The 23,643-nt window shown below is 41.0% G+C and overlaps 1 protein-coding gene across 15 annotated transcripts in view; it reads left to right on the forward strand.

The window, feature by feature from the left end:
- Positions 1-23,643, forward strand: part of LOC102199017 (latrophilin-3) — a 263,343-nt gene that overhangs the window by 144,584 nt on the left and 95,116 nt on the right. For 8 of the 15 annotated variants that reach the window (XM_005743033.1, XM_005743035.1, XM_005743038.1 and 5 more), the window contains exons 6-7: positions 9,463-9,477; positions 12,121-12,930. In XM_005743033.1, the coding sequence (XP_005743090.1) occupies positions 9,463-9,477; positions 12,121-12,930 (825 nt within the window). The remainder of the gene's footprint in view (positions 1-9,462; positions 9,478-12,120; positions 12,931-23,643) is intronic. The other 7 variants (XM_005743034.1, XM_013913345.1, XM_013913347.1 and 4 more) reach the window with 2 other exon arrangements.

The following is a 23,643-nucleotide window of genomic DNA, read 5'->3' on the forward strand; positions in this document are numbered from 1 at the left end:
TGTCCAGGTCCTGTGGCTTCAAAGCCAACCAAAATCATCACCCCTCCACCACCATGACTAATGGTTGGTTTGAGATGTTTGTGCTGATGTGCTGTGTTGGCACATGGTCAGTCATCTCACCTTTGGTCTCATCTGTCCAACAACCATTGTTCCAGAAGTCTTGGCCTTATAACACTTTAATGTCTTTCATCCTTGGCATTGAGTTAACACACATCTGAATGTTCCAGAGCAGTAAACTGCCACAACCTATGCTTTTATAGAGGTGCTAACACTTGCTGATGATCAGTTAATCAAGTGGATTGACTAGCAGCACTTGGCTACTATTTACCCTCTTAGCCCTTTAAAACCGGTCAGAGCGGGCACGCTCCGTTTTGCGTAACTATTTTTAAATCCCTGTAGAACCGAAACCACGTAAGCTAGCGCAATGATTTTTTTTGCATATGAAACCGGAGGAGTTGTACTTACATCTTATGCCATCAGCTTGCCCTAGATCACGGTTTCCTTCCACATATAGCTTTGCAAAAATTGCATAAAAAGCACTTGCAGCAACAAAAACATAATATTCCAGAAACACACTTTGCCGATCCGATCAGCTGTTTGTAACACTTCCTACGTCCATCAGCGCGAACTATCGCATGTCCGCCATGACCTGCCCGAAACCGGGAGTGACATCATTTTGCGGAAAACGTAGCCTTATAAGCCTATACTGGTGTTTTTAAAAGTCATGTTTGACTTTATGCTTTTCTGAATAGTTTCTGGGATGCTTAGAACTCATATTGCACTGCTGGAAATAGTTTATTTTGATGCACATGATGTTTTTTTGCAAATTTGGATTGTAATATTTATTTTCGTTTTTCCTGCAGTATATAAAAATTGGTGTATCTCAAAAACAAAACTATGAAGACACTCAAAATAAATTTCCTGTTGTTGCAAACTCTTTTGTGCAACTTTTTTGTATTTACTGTTTTGAGGGATAAACCTCTTAAATTTCTCTAACTAGAAATATATGAAAACAAAAACGATTTTCTATTTTTTTGTACTTTATTGCACTTTTTTGTAATTTATGTAGTTACTATGGACTTAATACATACATATTATTAATATTTGGGCTATAACAGTTGTATTGATGTATAGCAACTTGAAATGCTCCCAAAAATGGCCCTACAGCATGTAAAAATATAAAGTAAGCTCTGGCGGACTTGGTTCTATGGTAGGTCTTAAAGGGTTAATTCCCACAGTATTCCTATGGAACTAGTAAAGAGGACTTTATAATTTCCACGTTTGTGAGTCTGCTAGTGTCCCTGTGACGTAAGTTTCAGGCAGTGGACTTCAAGCAAACTATAAAGAAGTAGAACAGGAAGGACTACAGCACTCAGCCGTTCATGTCGGTGTCTGCAACTGAGAATAATCTAGTCTTAATAAATCCTTAATGTGAACTTTTTACCATGACTGTAGATATTACAGTGAAACTGAAATCTTGTGTTTATATAGCCAGGTACTCTGACTAAAAACATTTTTACTATTAAGCAAATGCAGATGTACAGAAAATGAAATTGATAGCCACTAATTTTAAAACAGAGTTTGCCTGATTGCCAGGGTGGTTAAAAGGTAAACATAAAATAGAAAATGGCATTTCTAGGGGTGGGATTATCCCCTGGAAAAAAAAAAATGATGTTCCCAGTTGAGAGGCGATATAATTGCACAGGGAAGCGGTGATTACCGGTGTGGATAAATGGCCGTGTTAAAGGGGTGAATCTGGACATGTGGAAACTGTTTCCCCCCACTAATAGCTGAATAAGCTGCTGTAATCTATCAGGTTCCTGTGCTGTAGCAGCTACTGTTTTTGCTCAGTGACATACATACAGCATCATCGTTGCCTTTCTTTTTTATGTTGTTTAAAAAAAAATAATGCACAATCGCCGAAAGAGCTGCAGAAATGTTCATAAACACCCATGTATGTAACACAAGCAAAGCTTTTATCTCAGCGTTAACCCACCCACTGCACACAGCCCCACACAAACACTCACTCGCGCACATGTGTCTGAAGAGATGCTGGGGTGCCAAGTGTCGAGGATACATTACTAATTAGAGATCGGTCTCTTCAGGGGGTCTCTCCTTTTTAATGATCACCCTACTAATCAAAGCTTTTTTTGTTTTCCCCTTTCTTTGTTCGCTGGTGCTCCTCCGCGTCCAGCCGCACACCAGACTAAACACTACAGTTATTTTTGCCTCTCCTCCACAATCTCCCCCACCGCCCCCACCTCCACCCCGCTGTTCTCCTCCATAATTTCAAGGTCCTTGAAAATCAAGACGTATTTTAGGAGGTGCAATTAGGTTATTTCTGCTCCAGTTGCTGCTATGTTCCATAAAAATGTATTTAATTTTGTTTTGCTGAGCATTCCCTTGTTTTTATTTTTTTTAATTTTTTCTCCCTCCGTTGGTCGGTCCCACGTTGATAGCAGATTGGATGAGCGCCAAGTCCTTGCACCTGTCCCTCAAAGAGAGACAGACACGCGCACAGACAGAAGAAGACGCGCGCGCACAGCATCCTGCGTTGTCAAGGTTATAGGACGGCATAGCTGCTTCCCAGTAGGAGGCAGGCAGAAAGCGATGGAGACAGAAAGGAGACACTAGGGAGGAGATTGAATAAGTACCAGAAGGAAGCACAAAGAGAGCAGACAAGTGGTTGAAAGAAAAAAAAAAAAGAGGGCTGTTGAGAAATGGAACCTGTAATGATGGTATGGGAGACTCATGAGCGTCAGGCGAGGGAAGGGATAGGGAAAAAATGAGAGAGATGAAGAGAGAATTCAGAGAAAGAGAGATGGCCGCCTGCGTGTCCTCCCCCATCCTTAGGCACATGCTATTCAAAGCCCTGTAATTTGTGTCATTAATTAAAAAGCTGATGGGATGGAGTTGAGGGTTTTGCTCTCTGCAACTCCCTGCTTGAGACAGTGGGGTGGGGGGACAGGAGTGTGTCAGGGTAGGGTGTTTGGGGGGGCCGTATTGCAAAAAATATTGCTGCCATTCTGCCATGAATCTCTATTAGTGGCTAATGATACCATTCTGATACCTCTCAACCATTAGTGTGAAATTGGGAAGCATTAATTATTCAAATGAAAATCCATACAGCTGCCGCTCACATGACAGCGTGTATGCGCTCGCAGCGGCTAAAGATCCCCATTGTTAGCTGCTCGCCGTTTGCAGGACGTGGGCTGTGAGAGGTCTGCACAGCAACCTGTCAGGTGGAAATTATACTTGAAATCTTGTGGGGGGGGAAATGAAGTAAGGACTGTGTTACACAGAGGCTTTAAAATTGAATTTTATAGGGTATGGTATTGCTGAGCGGCGGGGTGCATATAATCATATTATCTAAACTGTCAAAACTGAAATATGTATATGCACACAAGCAAAAACCTTATTGCGTTTCCTTTAAGTTTTTCATTGTTACGAACAGCTGCTGCCCTCATTTGTAGCCAATGGGGGATTTAGGGGGTGGAGGGGAGGTTGTTAGCAAAATGGCCAACCACGGCGGTGTCTGCGGTGCTTTCTGCATTAGCATGCATGCTCTGCAAAGTGACTTCATCGCCGTGATTAGATGATCAAGTTTGCCTTTTGCTTTCCTGTAATGTTATGAAAATATATTCAGTGCGCCCTGTGCAAAAAACAAAGCTTAGATCCAGCCACCGCTACATCAGAACATTTTAGGGGAGGCATGGCTACAGCTACACTTTCTGGTCTAAATGTATGGTTTAGCCCTGTGATAGACTGGCAACCAGACTAGGGTCTACCTCGCATTGTGACCTGTGACCGCTGACTCCGCACTGGGTAAGCGGAAGAAAGTTAATGGGTGGATGTTTGACTTAACCTAGTGGCAGAGCAGTGACTGATTAACCTTAAACATTGACCTGCGCTGACTGCACAATGTTCAGCTGTTAGTTACATAACTCAAGGTGAAGTTTATATCCCCCAAACTGTGGCATGTTTTGAAAGATAAACAGCTAGTGCCCGGTAACGTGCATCTTTTTAAGCCGTACATGGGTTTCCGGTTTGTTTCAGCCATCTTGCTAATGTTTCTGCTTGTTTTTGTCTTCTTCACAGCACAATAGCTAATTTTTTGCATGTAGCGTGCTCACGGTCCACTGGGTAATTGTTTCCGATGTTCCCAGATTAGTGAGTCAACTGGTTATCTAACCCTGGACCAGTCCCTAGATAAATCAGGTTGTGGAAGTGAGTGGGAGCATTGAGGTGTGTTAAAGCTAGGCATTGCAACCTCAAACTGCTCCACCCATGCTTCTCTGTGGCTAAAAGATTATCCTGCTTGCACCGGGCTGCCTCCAGGTATGCCAGCATGTAGCTGTTTGAGGCAACATGTTACATTTTTTAAAAATATGTATCTCAGATAAAGTTTTATCTGTTGGCAAACCCATGCCAACAGATGATGTTTTTTTCTGGATTTTTGATTGATTAAAATTAAACTACCATAAAAAGTGAGCACAATTACAAATTCAGCAGCGGATCAAATTATTATCTCCCCAACTGTAAGCATATAAATGACATTCAATGCTCAGCGGATTGCAGGCTTCCCCAACCTTATAAACAGTACATTTGCACAATAATTGAAACTAGCATCACTGAAGGAACAGCGGGCTGGGAGGTCAATTCCTTGATCACGTTTTATAAGATTTGGGGAAACCTGCAGTCAGCCGAGACTGAAGAAATCACTTGGATGAGTGACGAAACGTTTCTCCCACAAAACGCTACGTTTATATGAACAGAATCGACTTTGAGGGATTTACTTACCTGGATGATTGAGCGTGCATCAAGACGACATTTAAATTAGTTTAATAAAACAGATGAAAAACACAAAGGGAGTCAAGCTTCTAGGACGCCCATATTTAAACAACTAACTTAGCAGCATTTAAAAAAAAAAAAGCTTTGGTCCCTATAGGTAGTTCCCCCCTTCATAACAGCTGGATGGCGGTGGAGTTTTTTCAAATAACTCGTCAGTTTTGATAGTGTTATGGCTTAAATTTACGTCCGTGGCCACCTGATTGACTGGTGTGCTGACTGCTGGGCTTCACCTCCTCTAATTCCAGTCTCTGAACTCGCCCTCTCAGCTGCCTTTGCTGTGTCGGGGACTAATCTGACAAATGACATGGCACGCTGTGTGGCATAGACCATCCAAGAAGTTTGGGCTTCTGTTTTGGTGACAGACATAATGGTGCTTTCTTAGTCTGCTACCTAGCACAGTTTGCTGCTGCTTGCTAATCAAGGTAGCTGGCTGAAAGCTGAGCAGTCCAGCATGGTACAGATGGTAACTTCTGGCTGTAAAAAGACTTACAAAAGCTTGACCATCAACATGCAGAGTAAAGGCTACAGTTAAGCTTAATTTTTAAGCCATAATAAAACCAGATATTATAGTGAATAATACTGACACATAGCGCTGTATATAACTCACGAATAGCCCTCCGAAGCCATCGGGACAAGGCTCCATCAAATGTTTCAAATATAGGGTACAGGCAAAGGATCATTTTTATTTTGTCGAGTCAATGAATATGATGCTCGAGGGCCTCTTTTATGCGACGGCTCCGCGCCGGGTCCGCGTTTCATCTGGAAGGACCCTTATGTTTTTTGATCTGTGCGCACTTTTTTTGATAGTTTCTCAGACGTGAAAGTGGGGACAGAGGAAAAAAGGCGAGGAGAAGGGAGAGAGAAAAGAAAGAGATGAGAGAGCTAAGTGCTTTTTAGTGACTCAGTGACAGCCGTGACCAAAATCGTATTAAGGTCACAATGGGGGTGGTGCGGTGGAGTAAAGAAGCTTTTCAAATGAATCAATTCTCCATCTCTGCTTTTCCCCGCTGCTTCTCTTGCGTGTGTGTGACTGAGTTTGTCCAAGGCGCATATCGCAGGTGTATATCTCAGTCTGTACTGTCTACGGCGAAACATGAGTCGGTTCAAGCGTTCTGATGGGTGACCTTGTTGCATCTGGCGGTGTCGTCCGGTCGAGCGAAAGGGCCGCCGTGCTGGACTTCGCCCAGGGAGCGGTGTATTTCCTTGTCAGGGATTTCATCCACATCCTTTACTCCCTCCTCACGCCGTCTCCCCCGATGATTGCGTTGTATACCGCTTCTCACATCCCCGCCACTAATGCCTTTTTCTTTAGATCATTACCCTCCTCTCGCCTCGGCGCTGTTAGCAATCGCTCAATCAGAAACGCCGGCCTCCCCGCGGTCCCCGTTGTGTGGCCATTGCTCACGGGAGGTGAGGAGGCTTTGATCGGGTAGCGTTTGGCTGTTTACTTTGATTTGATCTATGGGGTCCGCATGCTGTTCAGAGTTATTGGCAAATTTGGGGTGTCGGTAACAGCGATTCACATGCAGCCCGAAGCAATGGTTGCTCGCGCTTGGTATGGACTTGTTGTGTTGCAGTGACAGCTGGAGTGTTTTCTGTTAATGAGGTGCTGTGCTGTACCAGTTTATGATCTGACAAACACAGACGACTTGTTCAAGCCTCTCCACTCCCCATTGTTTTTCTCTCCTTCGTGCTCTTTCCGTCCTCGTTCTCGCTCCTTTTCGTTGGCTCAGTGCCTTCATTAATATTGTTCTCCTCTAATAACTTTCCCATCTTTCAAACTTTACCCCACCTGCCCCCTGCCCACTGACCTCCATACCTCACTCTGTTGCACTCTCCATTTGGAGGAGAGGACTCTTGTAAGCCCTAGTAACAGAGGTTAATCCTCTCTTATTAGAACCGGGATTACTGAAGGGGAAGGGACAGGAGCAGGCGCACGGGGTGGATGCTAACGCCAACTACGAATGAAGGAGACTGACAAAACGCCATGTCTGACATAAAAGGCTTGTTCACTTCACGGAAAAAAAGAATTATATATAGAGTTAAGATGTAATAGGCTCAGTAGTTTGTTTTCAGCAGGCTTTCGGCGTGCTTGTTTAGATGTAGACTGCAAACAGCTCTTACTTTTCCCTTACTCTTGCAGGAGTCATGTTTAAAAAAAATAGGTCACTCAAGCTCCCACTTGAATACGAGATGCTACATAAATTTACTTTAAATTTGAAATGAGCTACTTAACGTTTGAATTGAGTAACAGAAGTAGATCAGTGAGAAACATATTTTCTTGCCTGAAGTCACCGTGATGAAGCTGAACTCAGAAGTACATGGAGTTATTATTCACAGTGGATAATGCTAATGCGAGAGAGATCTCTTGGAGTGAATTAATCACTTGATTCTGCTGATCTGCTTAGCTCTTCTGTGTGATTTAGCATCTCTTAGCTAGCAGGTTTTTAATTTTATTATTTAAATCATTTATTTTTATATTTTTTGGGTAGATAGAAAGGCTGAGAATACTAAATTTGAACATGCTAGGTGACCACCAGTGTTGGGTAAAACAGGCTACAATGAGCTACAATCAGATGACATTTTACAGCAGCACAGGCATGTTTCTTTCTTCACACTTGCACTACATCACCTGATTTCAGTTTTAAAGGGCATCGTTTTAAATTTTTAATGGCACAAAAGAACAAGGGTGTGACAGTAAATGCAAACTGCGTCCAAGACAAACGCAGTTGCATTACACTGCTAACATAACTTCAATTCTCTGCAAAGATCTCTGCAGATAGCATGCTAACACAAAGCTAGCCAAACACCCAGAATGATGTTAAAGCTGAAAGTATGCTGACCCCAGACCAGCCGCCTGAGACTGATCTTCAAAACAGGCAGTGGTCAGCATTACTATTGTAGCCTCCATTTCTACAGTAGAATTTCAGTGGATTGATTTTGTTCTCAGCTTTGCATTAAAAGAAAGACGGTATATACGTCCTCATTAGGATAGGGATTTGTGCTAATGAGACTCTAGTTGTAGGGTTTTATTATTAACTGATAATCAGGCCATTTACAGAGTAATGCAAAAGTAATGCAGCAGGTAGTGCGTTACTTACTCCAGAGAGTAATTAAGTAACATAAGCACTTTTTTAGAGTAACGAGTAGTGCTGTAACACATTATTCCTTTACTTAGTCATCTAACTACCTCAACACTGATGACCACTGATAAAACTCCAGGTTAATACTAACGTTGCTCTCTTAATACTAACGTGCAAATGGTAACGTGTTTGGAAATATGTCAATGTTTCAAGTGTGTGTCAATAACAATGTGTTTATGCAGATTTAAATCTCGATCTCAGTCCAAGTGAAATCAATATCCAGCAAGTCATCCATTATAATAATCTAATAACAGTCGCACCAGTCAATTTAGAATGATTTACATCATCTGCTGCATCCCATTGAATAAGGGGAGGTATCGTATACGGTAATCATCATTATTGTCATCAGTCTGTTCAGGTTATGAGTGTCTGATTATTAGTTTAGGAGCTAAATCAATGTGTGGTGTTTTGCAGTGGCTGAATTGTTGGACAGATTATTTTCTCTTTTCGCTTGAACAAACTTGAAAATGGTTAAAACATTTCTGAAGAATTCAGAAGTTTCTAATTATCATAACATTTTAAAAAGTCTACAATATGTAAACATTTTATATGACTGGAGAAAATTCAGTTGCATTTTATATAGTGCCAAAATACAGAAATCAAAGCTAAGAGAAGCTACTTAAGTTAAACAGAAATGCTGCACATTGTGCTGTATATGGAGAATTAGGTCAATTTAAGTAGATTAACATGGGTGAATGTTGGATTATTGGTTTTTAGTGTAGATTACTTAATGGAAATAAGAATAAATTTTCCTTTCTTGTGGTTTATTTCTAAAAACAAGTGTTTTCAAGTCACAGCGGATAGTTATACGTTATATTATTATTATTATTATTACAGGATTTTCATATTTATGCTGAAAAACTGTCATGGTGAATGAGAGGTGTATATGTGCAGGTAAATACGGGTATATATGGTTGATTTGTTGAAAGTTGATGACGATGATGATGTGAACTGAATGACCTTGATTGTACGCCGGGAAGGGTTCTAGCCTAGGTCAGCATAACTAAGGGAGGGTCAGGGTCACCTGATCCTGCTCTAACTATAAGCTTTAAACAGACAGAAGCATTAAGCTTAAACCTGCCATCTATAAATGACAATATGTTGAAATGTTTTTTAAGCCTTTTCTAAAAGCCCTGCCTTGTCTCATACATTCCCATCCCCACAGCGATGTCTCTGTTTTTTGTTGCCGTGCAGGCATCAGTGCAAAAGCCCAGAGCATGTTCTACAACAATTTCAGAGTTGATTAATCTGTCTTTTTCCAGCAGGCTCATATGAGGCGCAACGCTGTCTGCTTTCTAAAAAAACCCCCAAAAAAAACAACAACTGACAATCAAATTTTGTGTGTCCCTCTGTTACTAACCCATGTTTCTCTTGGAGTGTCTGGAAAATAAAGACAGTGATCATGATGTTAACCTGTTCTTTGTATTTTTTCTTTCTTTCTCTCTCCCCTTCATGCCTAAAAAAATAGAAGTGGAACAAAAAGGTAACTAAATACCAACAACTTTTCTTTGTCTTTGTCACCTTGCATTTCCATTTGGGCACGCGCTTGCTATTTGCCGGTGACGGGCCGCTACGGCAACTTTTCGTAGGACCATTGTGTTGTTCGCTACTGTGGCTCAACATGCATTTCATGGGGAATATCTGGTTTTTCCATGAAACACCGTTAGGGAATTTCATGTACAGCAGCGTCCAAAATATTGATTAACCTTCCGACCCCGTGCCTTCACTTCTTGTTCATCAGCAGTATCAACCACACGGGTTCTGATATCCAAGCCATCGCAAACCTCCTCGCTGCTGAAATCTCATAACCCCGGCGTGTTTTTATTCCCTGTAATAACTGAAAATTCTTCCAGCTCTGCGTTATCAGCTGCATAATATTAAAGCAGAGGGCTATACAGGTTGATCAATAGCTTGTCCAGTAAGCTGTCAGCATTTTTCATTATAGCTCTAACATGATGATGACTATAACCTTCAGGGACTAAAAAGAGTCAATACTAGGGATAAATCATAGCAGCTGTATTCTTACCTTATCAGCACTGTATGATGCTGCAAAACATATGCTAAAGCTACACTTGTGCCCCGGGAGCTTTGCACAGTGTTTGTAGTCTTACCTTTTAACACGACCTGAGAATTTGTTCGTTGTCAGATGTTAACAATAAAGATGTATCGAAGCCAAACCGCAGAAATGGAATGAGTTTGGCTTCGATACCTGCGCCGCATTATCTTTTTGCACGACGCCATAAATATAAAGCCGGGTTCGAGTTAAAGATGGGATTGAAATCAAACGAGTCGAGAGCTCTGCTGAAATGGCCGAGGCAATGCATTTTTTTCGGTCTCGTTGTAGTCATTAGTTAGTGACGTGTCGCGAAACCAAAAGCAACGAGAATGAGCAGCGAAGGTGAGTTACAAACGTTTTACCGATGTGACGGGCGCTGCTGTGGTAATGGTTGTGAAGTTCCCCATGAAAGCCATGTGAGCCTTTGTATCGCTCCTGTAATGTCTTCCATTCACTCCTCCATCTCTTGCATCCTTAAAAACGACAAAAAAGCATATTTTACAACCTCCATAGAGCCCAGTGTGCTGTCAGAACAAAGCTTGCCGACTCTGACCTTGTACCCCAGCGCATCTTGTGTTTCTCAACCATAGAAACGGCCCTCTTAGCGTTTAGCTGAGCACCGCTGAGATGTGTGCCGAGGCTGTATGTCAACAGGACGCATCTCGCCACATTTTCACCTGCAGGTAGACAACATGTTTAATCTTAGGAGATTACAAGGGAAAGAAGCCTCTGTGTTTTTTTGTTTTTGTTTTTCTTCCCTGTCTCTTCCTCGACGGAGCCTGCAGCTTTTACCTCTCAATGGATCCACGGCTAGAAGCTGTCAGCGCACTGTCAGGCTGCTGGCCTGCTACAGCGGAGAGAGCCTTCTCGCACACATCGTTTTTATTTCTGATATTCGTCTGGAGCAAACCTGTTGAAAGTGGGGGAAGCTCTTAATTGTGCCTTCTTTTCTGCCTGTGTTTCTCCTTCGTCTGCTGTTTTTGCTTTCGTTGTTACATGTGTTATTGTTTGTACAATTTTAATTGCAGTATTAAACTCTTACGCTGTGTTGTTGTAATTCTGTATGCAGATGCAATCTACTTAGAAAGAAAAGAAAATTATAATTGTCTCAGTCCACGATAATCCATAATGAACTAAAATTAGCTTTCCACCATTGACCCTCTCCAGCTGTATTGGCTTTATCAGATCTGACTACAAACCGGTTTACATATAATTAGTTTGTGTGTGGGGCTGTAAATCATGTCACGGGGCAGCAAAATGTCATGTAGGTGAAATAATGGACAGGCTATCATTACACAGATGATGTCACTTTAATTTGTTTTCTTTCTCCTAAATCTCTACCTTGGCCAATAATTGAACTGCAGCTATTTATCAAAAAAATTTAGGTTGGGGGGGGGTTGTGTCTTTAATGCTGTTTACTAAGAAGTGCCGCTGGGGTGCTTTAACCAAAGAGAAGAATGAAACCTATTTTCTTCCCTGGCACAGTATCTAATTGGATGTGGAAAGAAGCCGTTGTGCAAAGTTTAACTGAAACTAAAGGGAACCAAAATGGTAATTTGTGTGTGTTTCTGTAGGCGAGTTAGTGGTGTTCGGGTAAGTTCCATCAGTGACTTCTGACTCGTTTCTGCTCTGCATTAAGTCAGCAGAGATAACCCTGACTTCATTTACTCTTCTCTCCCTCCAAACTCAAAGCCAGTTTATTCAGACAGATTGTAACTACCCGCCTCTGGGGTCCGGTAACTGTAGTCGAAGTATCATATGTAACAGCTGAAGACTACAGTAAGTAATTGAAAGCAAAGCAGTGCTCACTGCACTGGAGACACTGTTGGAAATAATGAAAAGGCTCATTGTGGGTTTGGGGTTTTTTTTGTTATTGATTGTGTTCTGTTTAATTTTAGTAATAAAATCCAAATAATTCTAACTATCAGTGTTTTTCACGCAAATCTTTTTTTATCTGCTTTTCTTCTAAAACTGCCCATCTTAACACAGATTTCAACCTGTTCAATTTTGTCTGATTCGTCTGTTTAATACCTGCCAATGTAACTCTGTAATTGTCTTTCCCCATTTTTGGCTCCTCAGTATTCCTGTGCCCAGGGCTTCTGCGGAGGGTGTACCAGAGCGAGCATCTCTTTGAATCGGACCACCAGTCCGGAGCTTGGTGCAAAGACCCTCTTCAAGCTTCGGATAAGATCTACTACATGCCTTGGACACCCTACCGCACGGACACCTTGACCGAATACTCATCCAAAGAAGACTTTGTCGCTGGAAGGCCGACAACGACCTACAAGCTTCCGCATCGCGTTGACGGAACGGGCTTTGTGGTCTACGACGGGGCGCTCTTCTTCAACAAGGAGCGCACACGCAACATTGTCAAGTTTGACCTGCGAACTCGCATCAAGAGCGGCGAGGCCATCATAGCCAACGCCAACTACCACGACACATCGCCGTACCGCTGGGGAGGGAAATCAGACATTGATTTGGCTGTTGACGAAAACGGCCTGTGGGTGATTTACGCGACCGAGCAGAACAATGGGCGGATTGTGATCAGCCAACTCAATCCCTACACACTGCGCGTTGAGGGGACCTGGGACACGGCGTATGACAAGCGTTCGGCATCCAACGCCTTCATGATTTGCGGAATCCTTTATGTGGTGAAGTCGGTGTATGAGGATGATGACAATGAAGCGACGGGAAACAAGATCGATTACATCTACAACACAGAACTCAGTAAAGACGGCTTCCTGGACATCCCTTTCCCCAACTCCTATCAGTACATTGCTGCTGTGGATTATAACCCCAGGGACAATCTACTGTATGTTTGGAACAATTACCACGTTGTCAAGTACTCTCTTGATTTTGGAGCATTGGACAACAGGCTAGGTAAGACCAGCTTCTTTATTTTTCATATACATGAAATGACACTGAAAGACTTGAAGGTGTAAGAGAATCTGAATGCATAGGAACATCACATGAGCAGTGGATTTGATTTGCACACATAGAATTTGAAATGAGGATCTCATTAAATTTGAATTTGAATTGTTACTTTTTTTTCTGCAATGAAACAATGATGCAATTTCAGATGGCAGGCACGTAGCAGAATCCTAGCCTTCTGCCTAGGTGTCATTCCCAGTGTGTTTATCAATGTTTGATCAAAATTTGACCAGTGATTCCCAGCGTATTATTTTTTTATCCACTACCCTTTCATTTTAAAAATAAGCCGTAAAAGCATTCTGATGTCAACGACTTTCAGACGTGCCCTCCTTTTCATGTGTCTGATTCCATCTGAATGAGTCACTTTTCCATAAAAGTCATGGCGGCTTCAGGTTGAACCTACTAACGTTTTTGTATTGCATTCACCGCTGAATGCAGTCACATTAATGGAAAGGCACGTACAAGACAAGTACTGCATATGTGTCTCATTCATATATTCAGATCACTGAAAGATATGATTTTGAGAGCGCGCTAAACAGCAGAAACATGAAAAAAATCTAATTAATCTCGCAGAAATCTAAAGGAAGTCTTTTTTCAGACCCTGAGCTGTCACAGAATCACAGTTTATGAGCTGAACTTTAATAATCATCTTATTTTGTTACTACACTTTGCCTCCCTTCCCTTCTACAATAACCACATAGACTGTGTATCACTTGCGGTCATGTAGTACATAATATTGGATGAGCGACTATATGAGGAAGCTGAATGCAACAATGACCTGTCTGGGTTCATAGTGAGCTCATTGCTATACGATCTGACATGCCTACCGGGATGTCAAACTGAATTTACATCAAGGGCCAGATGCACTCTACTTTGAACTTACTGTAAGAAAAGTAAATTTCTTTAAAATTTATTGGAATTTCCAACCCTTTAATTGTTTATCTGTTACTTAATTACTTTGGTGTAGCATGAATGACAATTCAAGCTTAAAATTGATGAAAATACAGTTAAAATGTCAAGATCTTTGAACTCCGTCCAGATTGGACTCGAGGTTGGGTTGATTCTGTCCCCCGGGCCTTATGTTTGACACCCCTACCCTGGGCGATGAGTGATTTTACTTTACTAATGACTCTTTTGATCTCACACCAGCTATTTTTAAACTTTTTATTAGCGTGTTTGTTCCGGCTGACACTTTTTTTATGTGTTGCGTGAAGAACAGCTTGGCACGGCACGTCTTGTTTTTGTCGGATTTTGGTCAAACACTGATAAACATATGCATTTATACTTAAAGAGTGTGTGGGCTAGTGGCAATTGGCTGCGGGGTATGGTGCTCAGTGTATTTTGATTCGTCCCAAATTGGAAGCGAAGCACAGTTTAACACATGGCGACGTACTGCAGACAGATGACTATTAAAAACTGTGCCTAGCATAAATCTAAGCACCATTTTTAGCATTCATATGATGTGTTTTCTTTCATCACATGTAACAATAGGAGAAAAGATTTTTTAGGCACAGAAATAATAATTCTATTGTCTTAAATTCTCAGGCGCGTCGCACATTTTCCGTTTAACTCGAGAGTTTTTCCGCACATTCTTTAGCCACAGGCTTAGGGCTTTTATTCAGTCTGGCTGTTGACTTTGAAAAAGGAACAAGTGACTGCTCACATTAAACTTCCCAGAACTCTTTTGAAAAGTCTAATTTCTCCACTCCATTGTTCTTTTTATAAATTGGTGCTTGTTGGGAAGCATAAAACGGAGAAAAAGAACCTGTTTTGACACACCAAGGTAATTCTTTGCGCTATCTCATCAACAGCTCCAGTCAAAAATGTCACAAGTTATTTGACTGTGAAATCCTTACTCCTGCTTTCTCCTCTGGAGCTTTATTCTACCTGCCGCTTGCCAGTTTAATTTATTTTCTTTAGCTGGCTGCTACTTTTCTCAAAATTTTTTTATTTTTTATTTTTTTACACATCGAGTCGCGCTCCAGCACACCCTGTAATGCATTCATTCTTTCAGTGGCCGTACTTACAGCGTTCACTTTTGACGATGCATGACTGTCCAAAATGTAATATGTCGTAGTTAAGGACCTTAGAGTGGTGTTATGTGCTTTTTATATTAGATGGTTCGGCGTTTATACGCAGTGGTCACACATTTCTGTCATGTAGAAACTTGCAAGTGGAAAGTCTCAGCAGCAGACTTCCAGTGAGAAGTGTTTGATTGTGTTATTGGCTGCTGTTGCAGAACAGGCTGCCCTCCAAAGAGTCTGCTGCATAAATATAGATAGTAAAATGTTGCATTAAGTGAATGGATGGAGTTGCAGAGCAAATATAAACGTCAGATAAACAGACTGATCGAGGAATGAAAGAGTGATTGAATGGGCTCCAGAGTAAGGAAGGATACAGACTTAATCTGAATAAAGCACTGGCTGTTAGCTTCCACACGGTTGTCTCTCACGAGTAGCCTAATTTTAAGATGGCAGGATAGTCACAACCACATTGTTTGAATCAGCATCGGCGTACCACTTCACTGCACACAAATTAGTCTGTACTCGCAGCTGTATTGCATTGTTTCTTCCATTAATTTGCTAGTCCGGTGAGGATGCGCAAAGGGGAAACCTGGAAACATCTGTCAGAGAAAAGCACAACGATGAACCAGCTGAGAAAGTGTGGAAAATGAGGATATGATTCCTTTTGATGCAACAATGTGAGTTGTTTTTAAGCTAAAAAGAAATGCTAAGTGTTAGTTGTAGTTCATTCTGAGTCATTGTTGTCATTCAGCGAGCCCAGAACAAATGATTCGATGAACCACAGAACACTAGAGAGTCAAAAGCCGATGTAGTCTCTTCCTTTTCCTGCAAACATGAGCTTCTGAAATTTGATCCAGTGTCATGATCACAGTGCCTGTTAGCGCTTACAGAAAGGTGTCATTCTCTGATCGCACTAACACAAGCTCATTTCCACTTGCACTTCCACGAGCATGCCTGACCTGCCACAGCAGTGGAGCATGGTACATGGGCAACAGAGCAGCAGATACATGGCCAGACCCACAGCTGGGGCTCCATTGCCGTATGCCCAGGGTACAGCACATGTTACGGGGGGAGTAGGTTGGAGCAGGGGGATGATGACTGGAATTGCCAAAACCACATTACAACCTTAAAAAATGTGTCCAATTTAAAAAATCTACAAATTAGGTTGGATGTGCACACTGGCTGTGAGCTTCACTTAATTGTCCACTTGCAGCCTCCTCAACAAGCCGACCAGTATTTTGATCCAGACAGGATCTTTTTAAAGACAGATGATCCATGCACAAGTGTGCTCGTCTGATAATTAATTTCATTAACTTGCAGTAGAAAGTGTAGCTTTTAGTAGGCAGATATAAAAGCTCTGTTATCACTTTTCATGATCGCATTCAATGCTGATTATGTGAGGACAGCTAAAATAAATTTGCTGTGTTAATATTTTTAAAGCATAAATGAAAATAAAGCTTGAGGACAACACTACATGAATGGTTAGTAAGCATGCATGCAAGCATGAACTTAAAAAAAAAAAACATGGTGGTAAATGGAAAATATTACAAAGGCCAAAGCAACCTCTCTAGAGCATGTTGATCTGACAGTAGCTGACTCTCAACTATCCATCAGCCAGCGCTTCAAATTCACCTTTTGTAGTGTTTTTCACCTCCTCCATCACTTTGCGATTCAGCTCAATCATCTCCTTCACTGAGGACAGACTTCACGGGATTGTTTTAGGACTACGAAGATTGCCGCCCAGCAAGTTGAGGAGCTGCATGAAATTAGTGTCAACGCTGTTAGTTGAAGACCAGGCAGCCAAAAGGAAAAAAAAAAGAAATCCTTGAAAAAATTTATGTTCCAATGAAACCAAATATGTCCCATCACATGGACAATTTTCTTACTGAAGGACTGCCACGGGTAACAACTGAAAACAATTACTCCTCTCAACTGCTTTATGTTTACTGTCATTGGTTCTCATCCAACAAAGTGCTAATGAATAACCCTGAAACAGATCCTGAAATGGTTCATTTGGAAATATACCAGTTTTTAGGTTTGTACCTTGCTTAGAAAATACCAAATCAAACATATTTTAACTAACAGTTTCAACTAGTACGACCCATCTCAGCTGGACTTTACGCTAATCAGCAAAGGTAATTATGCTAACATGCTAAACGACATGTTAGCATATTATTCACTTAAAAAAGACCTCCTTTAGATAAACAAACACGATAACTAATTATCGTTTGTATTTTGATGCTACTGTGTTCTCACTATATACTGGAGTGTATACTGGGGTTAAATATATTTAACCTCGCTCCTGATTTTTAGCACTGCATGTAGCGCAAACAACAGTCAAGTCAAAAACGGACTTTTACTTTGCGGGTTTTCATCCAACGCAGTAGAGACAACAGAAATGACACTGTGTAGTTCTGTTCTAACTATTCATTAAGTCACTAAGGATCACTGTTTCAAAGAGAAGACTGCCATTAATTAAATAAAAGAACAATAAAGTAGATTCAGAGCATCAGAAGACACACAAAAGCTGATGTTGGAATTCGGTGTAATGAATTGTGCATTTGTTGGCTTTACAATTTGTTGGCTTTACATTCTTGAATGAACAGATCAACTTGACCGCAATTCCCTGCGTCATTTAAAACATGCGACCCAAGATGCTGTAGAACAGGTTACAGAGCTGAGTCATTTTCACATATTTATTGACTCTCAAGCTACAAATTTCTGAGCAGATCTCAGTAAATGTAATAAAGTTGCTTCATTTACCGTCTGTAACTTTGCAAATTGTTGGTAAAAGAGAGGCAGCGCACTGCAAACAGTGCTCCGCAGGAAATCAGAAAATATCCATTATCAAAGCAGACTGTTTTCTTACTCTCGCAGCAACGTTAAGTGGGGGTGAAATTTAAATCTGGCATGTTATGCTATTTGTATTTTTATGTTTAGTTTGATCACCTGTCTGTGAAGAGGAATATATGAGATTATTATGCATATTAATTTAATTTAAAAAACACATTGAAATGTTCTTGTAAACTGTGGTTATGATTACGTTTTGGAATCTTCTAGTCGTAATTAATAGTTCATAATTATTCTATAAACATTACATTGATGTAATAAATATTCTAACAGCTTTCAGAATATATAAGATCCCTCTAGTTCATGATTTACTACCGTGCCGGGAAAAAACAACAAACAATAATCAGAATCAGAATCAGAATCAGAAAGGGGTTTATTGCCAAATGTTGAGCAGGTTTACAACATTAGGAAATTGCTGCGGTGCTTCAGTGCAAACATAGTGTCATAAATAGCACTTAAATAGTGTCATAAATAGCACTTAAATAGTGTCATAAATAGCACTTAAATAGACATGAAAAAATAAAAGTAAGAATAAGAATTAAAAGTGCTACGTAGAAAGATATGTGCATGAGCTATACATGAGATATATACATGAGAATAAGAATTAAGAGTGCTACATAGAAAGCTATATACATGAGTGCAGGTGGTGATCAGTGCCAAACATGAAATGATGTAGTGACACAGCGTAGGGTCATGTGTTAGTGGTGGGAACAGTCATATGGTTATTGTTCATGTGTCCAACAGCAGGACCAAAAGGACCCCTCTTGACAAATGATACCCTGCCTCTGATTGTAATACTAAATTCTTAAGTCATTACAACAGTTTAAAACAATGAGACATGTATATAACCTCAAAAGCTTTAAAAATAGTGCCCCTGCTAGCAAACTAGCTAGCTAGCTAATTGAGAAGCTAGCTAGCTAGCTAAATATCCCTCTCAAAATTGTCTGTTGATTGTTGATCCCTCTCAAAATTGTCTTATCTTCCCTTATGCTGCCAAGATGGCAATCATCTTGAAATATATACAGCTGTTCACAATACTATTTTTTTAACCTTTTTTTCTTTTTATATGTTCTTAAATACACTTATGTAAGCCTAAACATGGAAGCACGTGATTTCCTTTTGCAGTATGTGTCTTGATCTTAGCGATGAATATTTTTGCGTAGCTCGCTTCCAATGAAGTTATCTCCACAATGACGGTATCAGTTACAAAACTATAAAGCTTTTTTCCTGACAAACTTAGCTGTGGAAAAGACTTTCTCCAGGCCTCGACTTTACCAGACTAACCTCTGTGCTGTCTGCCACAGTGAGCATGAGGCGCTCGCTGCATTAACTCCACAGGACAGGAAAGGCAAGGGCAGCCACATGAGAAAATTTGCCTCAGCCTCTCTCACCTGCTGCTGCTGTCTGTAGCAGTAACATACCATCCATAAGTTAATATTCCAAGCTGCTTCCACAGCCTTTTTATGCCGACGTAACACCAAGACCCTTGGAGATTTCTATGTTTAGCCTCACATCATCGATTAAACATTATAATGGTGTGTTTGTTGTGAATGGCTTTAATTATGCCTGATTATGACACTTTACAGAAATCAGCAGTGCCTCTGTGGTCTTTGATTCATCTTGCCGTTTTAGTCAAACACCCTCTCATGTCTGCGTGTGTCGCTGCGCGAGTGACTGTTTTCGTCGACTCATGATTGGTGCATTTGATGTGGCACAGTTGGTGTCATGGATACATTCATTGTCTGACAATCTTGTAATTCTGCCACATGTTGCCATCTGGCCCAGGCACAACGCCAGCCCTGCTGGCCTGGAGAGAGTCAGCAGACGTGACACCCCGACCTTCATGCCGAAACAGCCAATGTTTTGGACGTTCGGGCCATCTTGGCTCTATTTGGAAGAGCCTGACACATGCTAAATTGATTAAGACTGTCTAAGCAGTAAATGCAGGCTGGCAAAGTCGCTGCAGATAATGTGAGTGTGACTCAGTGTGCTTTTAAAGGCAACAAACTGTTGTCCTTTCTGTTCCACTGCTCATGTGCTTGGCTTAGAATAACTGTCATCACTTTTTTCTGCTTTTTTTTTTACAAGCTATTATATAGATTCAGAGATACCCTGCATTTGTCATATATCATCATAGTTTTTTTTTTTATCCTTACAATGCTTTGAGGAATATAATGCTGAGCAATTCAAACCAAATGCTACCGTTCCATAAAAATGCAGCCTTTTGCTTGCTGAATGAAGCCCTTTTTGATGTTGGGGCTTAGGAATGTAGGCTACATGCTTATTTGCAGGCGAGGCACTTATCACATGCCTGGTGCACCTCTCGCAGAGGGCAATTTTCTTCGAGGGAAAGTGCAAGGTTTAGGATTATAGTCGAAAATGATTTTTCTAACACGTGTACGCAAATCCGTGCACCCAACCCTGATGTTGCACATACACAAACTTATGCACAAATTCTTCTAGCAAACCCTTTAATGCCGCAACACAATGGCCTTCTGTTAGTAATGCAGCTTTAGATTTTTTTTGCACTGAGAGAGCGAGCTCGTTGTCATTGTTTAAGAGATGTTTTTGGATGTTTCACAGCAGGGCTAAAAACAAATTGTGATATATTAGCAAATATAATTGCTGTGGCCATTTTTCTGAGACTGAATTAGGGGAGACCTTTGAGCAGGTATGCCCATGTTTCAGGTAGTTTACAATGTGCCATGTGCTCATACCCTCTCTGTGATACACTAATATATATCATATGCGTCTCTCCTCCTGACTGGTCATCCATCACTGGCCTTGGCGGCTCTGCCTTGATCCAGAAATCATACACAGATCACCTGTGTAGTGAGAGAGGTGGCAGGCAATCCCTCAATTAAGGCCAACAACCAATCCATCTCTCCTGACGTTTGCAGAAATGGGAAAAAAAACATAAAGTCACAGTCAAAGTTCTTTGCAAGACAAATATTTGTGATTTCTCGCATTGTTTGCAGTGTATGCATGTGGGTGTTTTAGTTCCGGGATCTTTTCCACCACATCTCGTCTTTTATAACTCCTCATGTGTGATTTTATGTGAGTATGTGTGTGGAAACTGGTTTCTCTAGAGCCCCCCAAAATTGCCACAGTAAATTTAACAGGCTTGGTAAGCTCGGTGGCCCACAAGCTCAAAGTGATTTATTTTGGCCAATCAACCGAGTAAATCTGATTGGAGGCTTCTAAAGCATCTTTAACTCTCTTTATCACCAGTGTCAGATTGGCCGTATCCATTTGGCCCTTTCTGCTGTTGGTTGACGGTATTTTGAGAAGCTTTGCTCTTTTTCTTTTTCCTTTGGCAAACGGTGGGACCTTGGAGGAGCGTGCTTTTCCTTTAGTGATTTCGCAATTCCCTCTGCGCGTGTCCTCGCACCTTACTTTTTCCTCTTTCTGCCTTCCCTGATATGTTTGACGATGTTTGGCTGTGTCACTAGCCACTAGAGACTCAAGGTTTGGCTCTAAGGATAAAAACTCATTCCAGCATTCTTCCTTGTAGCTTGATGCTAAATATTGGGTTTCTGTACACTGTGAGTTTGAACGCAACCCTATCACAGCTTTGTCTTTCATACTGTAGACATGTAGACGTGGAACAGATTTGCATACTTCTTATTACCACGCTTCACTGGTAGGGCGAATTGAGCGCCTTTTCGAGATGTGAAAATATAAATGTAGAGATTAAATTCAGAAGATCCTGTTTTGCAAATGCACAAAAGCTACGTTCACATTAGGCTAAAACACTGCTTGTTTACTGCACAGCTGTGGCTAATTCATCCTTCAGTACTTCAGGATAGCGCATTTGCAGGCAGACTTAGCTCATATCTCTTCTGTCATTTACCTCAAACACAGTGAGTGTCTCTCCGGGCCCGTGTCCATGTGTGCATACATATCAGCCCGGTGCATACGCTTCTCCCAGCACTGTGTGACCTCCATCGATGCCCTCTCAAGTCCTGGGAAGAGAGCTCGGGAATGAGAAATTAATTGCCAAACAATGCATGGCTCCCATCCATTATGGTTCTCATCATGTCAGATGATATCGAAGCATTACCGGATGTCTGGCTGCATAATTTACTGCACCTCCTCCCCACCAACACCCACAGCAGCAGCAGCAGCCCCGCACCCACAGCCCCAGTTACACTCCCTGATGGATTTGTGGGCTTGTCTCAAAAGGTTCCATTTAATGGCAGGACGACTTTCCTCATAATTATCATCATTTTATTTTCAACCCATTCCCCTCAACTCATGAGGACGTGTAGCATTTCAGTGGGATTGTATGACATAAACATTAGGGAAATGATCAAATGAAGAGCTGAGTGAATAAAGCCGTGAAAGTAATGGCTACTGATGTTGTGTTATGAAAGAGATGCTACTACTTTTATTATTTTTCTCTGCATAGATGAAAAAAAAAAGTCCCGAGATAAAATTTTACATTATGATTCTGATTTATGATCGCTTAGCTGTTGTCTGAATGAGTGAACAAGACAGTTCTCTTTGCCATATCAGGTTAGAGCCACATTGGGATGTAATCTCTTCATTTTACATTAAACATTTTGTCTTACATTTAGAAACATCAATTAAATGTGCTTAAAGTGAAGCTAAAGAGTCATAAAGTTTATTTCTTTTGAGCCTGCTAGCATGACATGCAGCATTGATGTATGTTGACTTTTATGACTATCAATTTAGTTCAATATCCATTTCTACAGAGAAGCTGCAGAAAGCTGATTCAAACTTGTTGGACTTGTCTGAAATTAGAAGTTTGTTTGTTTTTTTTGTCTAGAGTTTGATGAAAATATTGACACCTTGCTCTGTACGATGGCCGTAGCATGAAGCTTGCTAGCTTAGCGTAAGCCCTGCTAACAGGTGTGACTCTCTCCTTGATGGAAAATTAAATTTAAGCACCTTTTAAAGCTTCCTAGACAAAAAAAAAATCATATCATATTAAATCTTCTGCAAGTAATCAAGGGGCTAACTAGCAAGCTCTGCAGTTTAAGCGAGCTACATAGCAAATTTTTAACCTATCTTGCTCAAAGACGAATACACTTATGCCACAGTGAGGTATCCATGGTCCTCTGTCTGACCACCCACAAGTCTGTGGTCACAGTTAGTCAGACTTTAATTATAGTTAATCACCAAATGGATTTTCACCCAAATTATGCTCAAGATCACATTTGTTATTCTCAGTAGATTTCAGTTCTCATTACTTTGAGCAATAAAACCAACCAACGACAAGAAAACTCGCTTTTTTTCACAAATTACAATTAGCTACTATTAGCTACTCTGTTAAGCTAATGAACTGTTAAGAGCCACCATGTTCTCGTTTGTCTTGATGCATGCTGCCCAAACAAGACTGCAGTCTTATGCATTGCTTCAAACAGGAGAAACAAATAATCAGACTTTTAAATTGCAAGTATATCACACGGGAATGTTAACATTTTTTTCTTGTTTTGTTCAACAGATTAATTGGAACTGATTAAAAATGTCGTGTACACTACCTCATTTCCTTGAAGAATCCAAAAGCTTTGCCTTCAACATGGTACCCAACAATGTCCAACTTGGGTGGACATCACAGCCACACTGTAATTTGCTCAAAAAGATCTTCTCACTTTTACTTTATACCTCCTATTTCTACAAAACAGTGCTGATGTCATAAAAAAAAGTAAGACGCAGACGAATTTACAACGTGAAAGCAGCGCTCTCAGATCAAACATCCAAATGACAGAAGTATCATTATGGCCTGCTAACAACCTTGATCGTGGATTCTGGCTTCACGTAC

This window comes from Pundamilia nyererei, unplaced genomic scaffold (genome assembly GCF_000239375.1).
Source record: "Pundamilia nyererei isolate P.nyererei 1_Seehausen unplaced genomic scaffold, PunNye1.0 scaffold00126, whole genome shotgun sequence".
NCBI lineage: Eukaryota > Metazoa > Chordata > Actinopteri > Cichliformes > Cichlidae > Pundamilia > Pundamilia nyererei.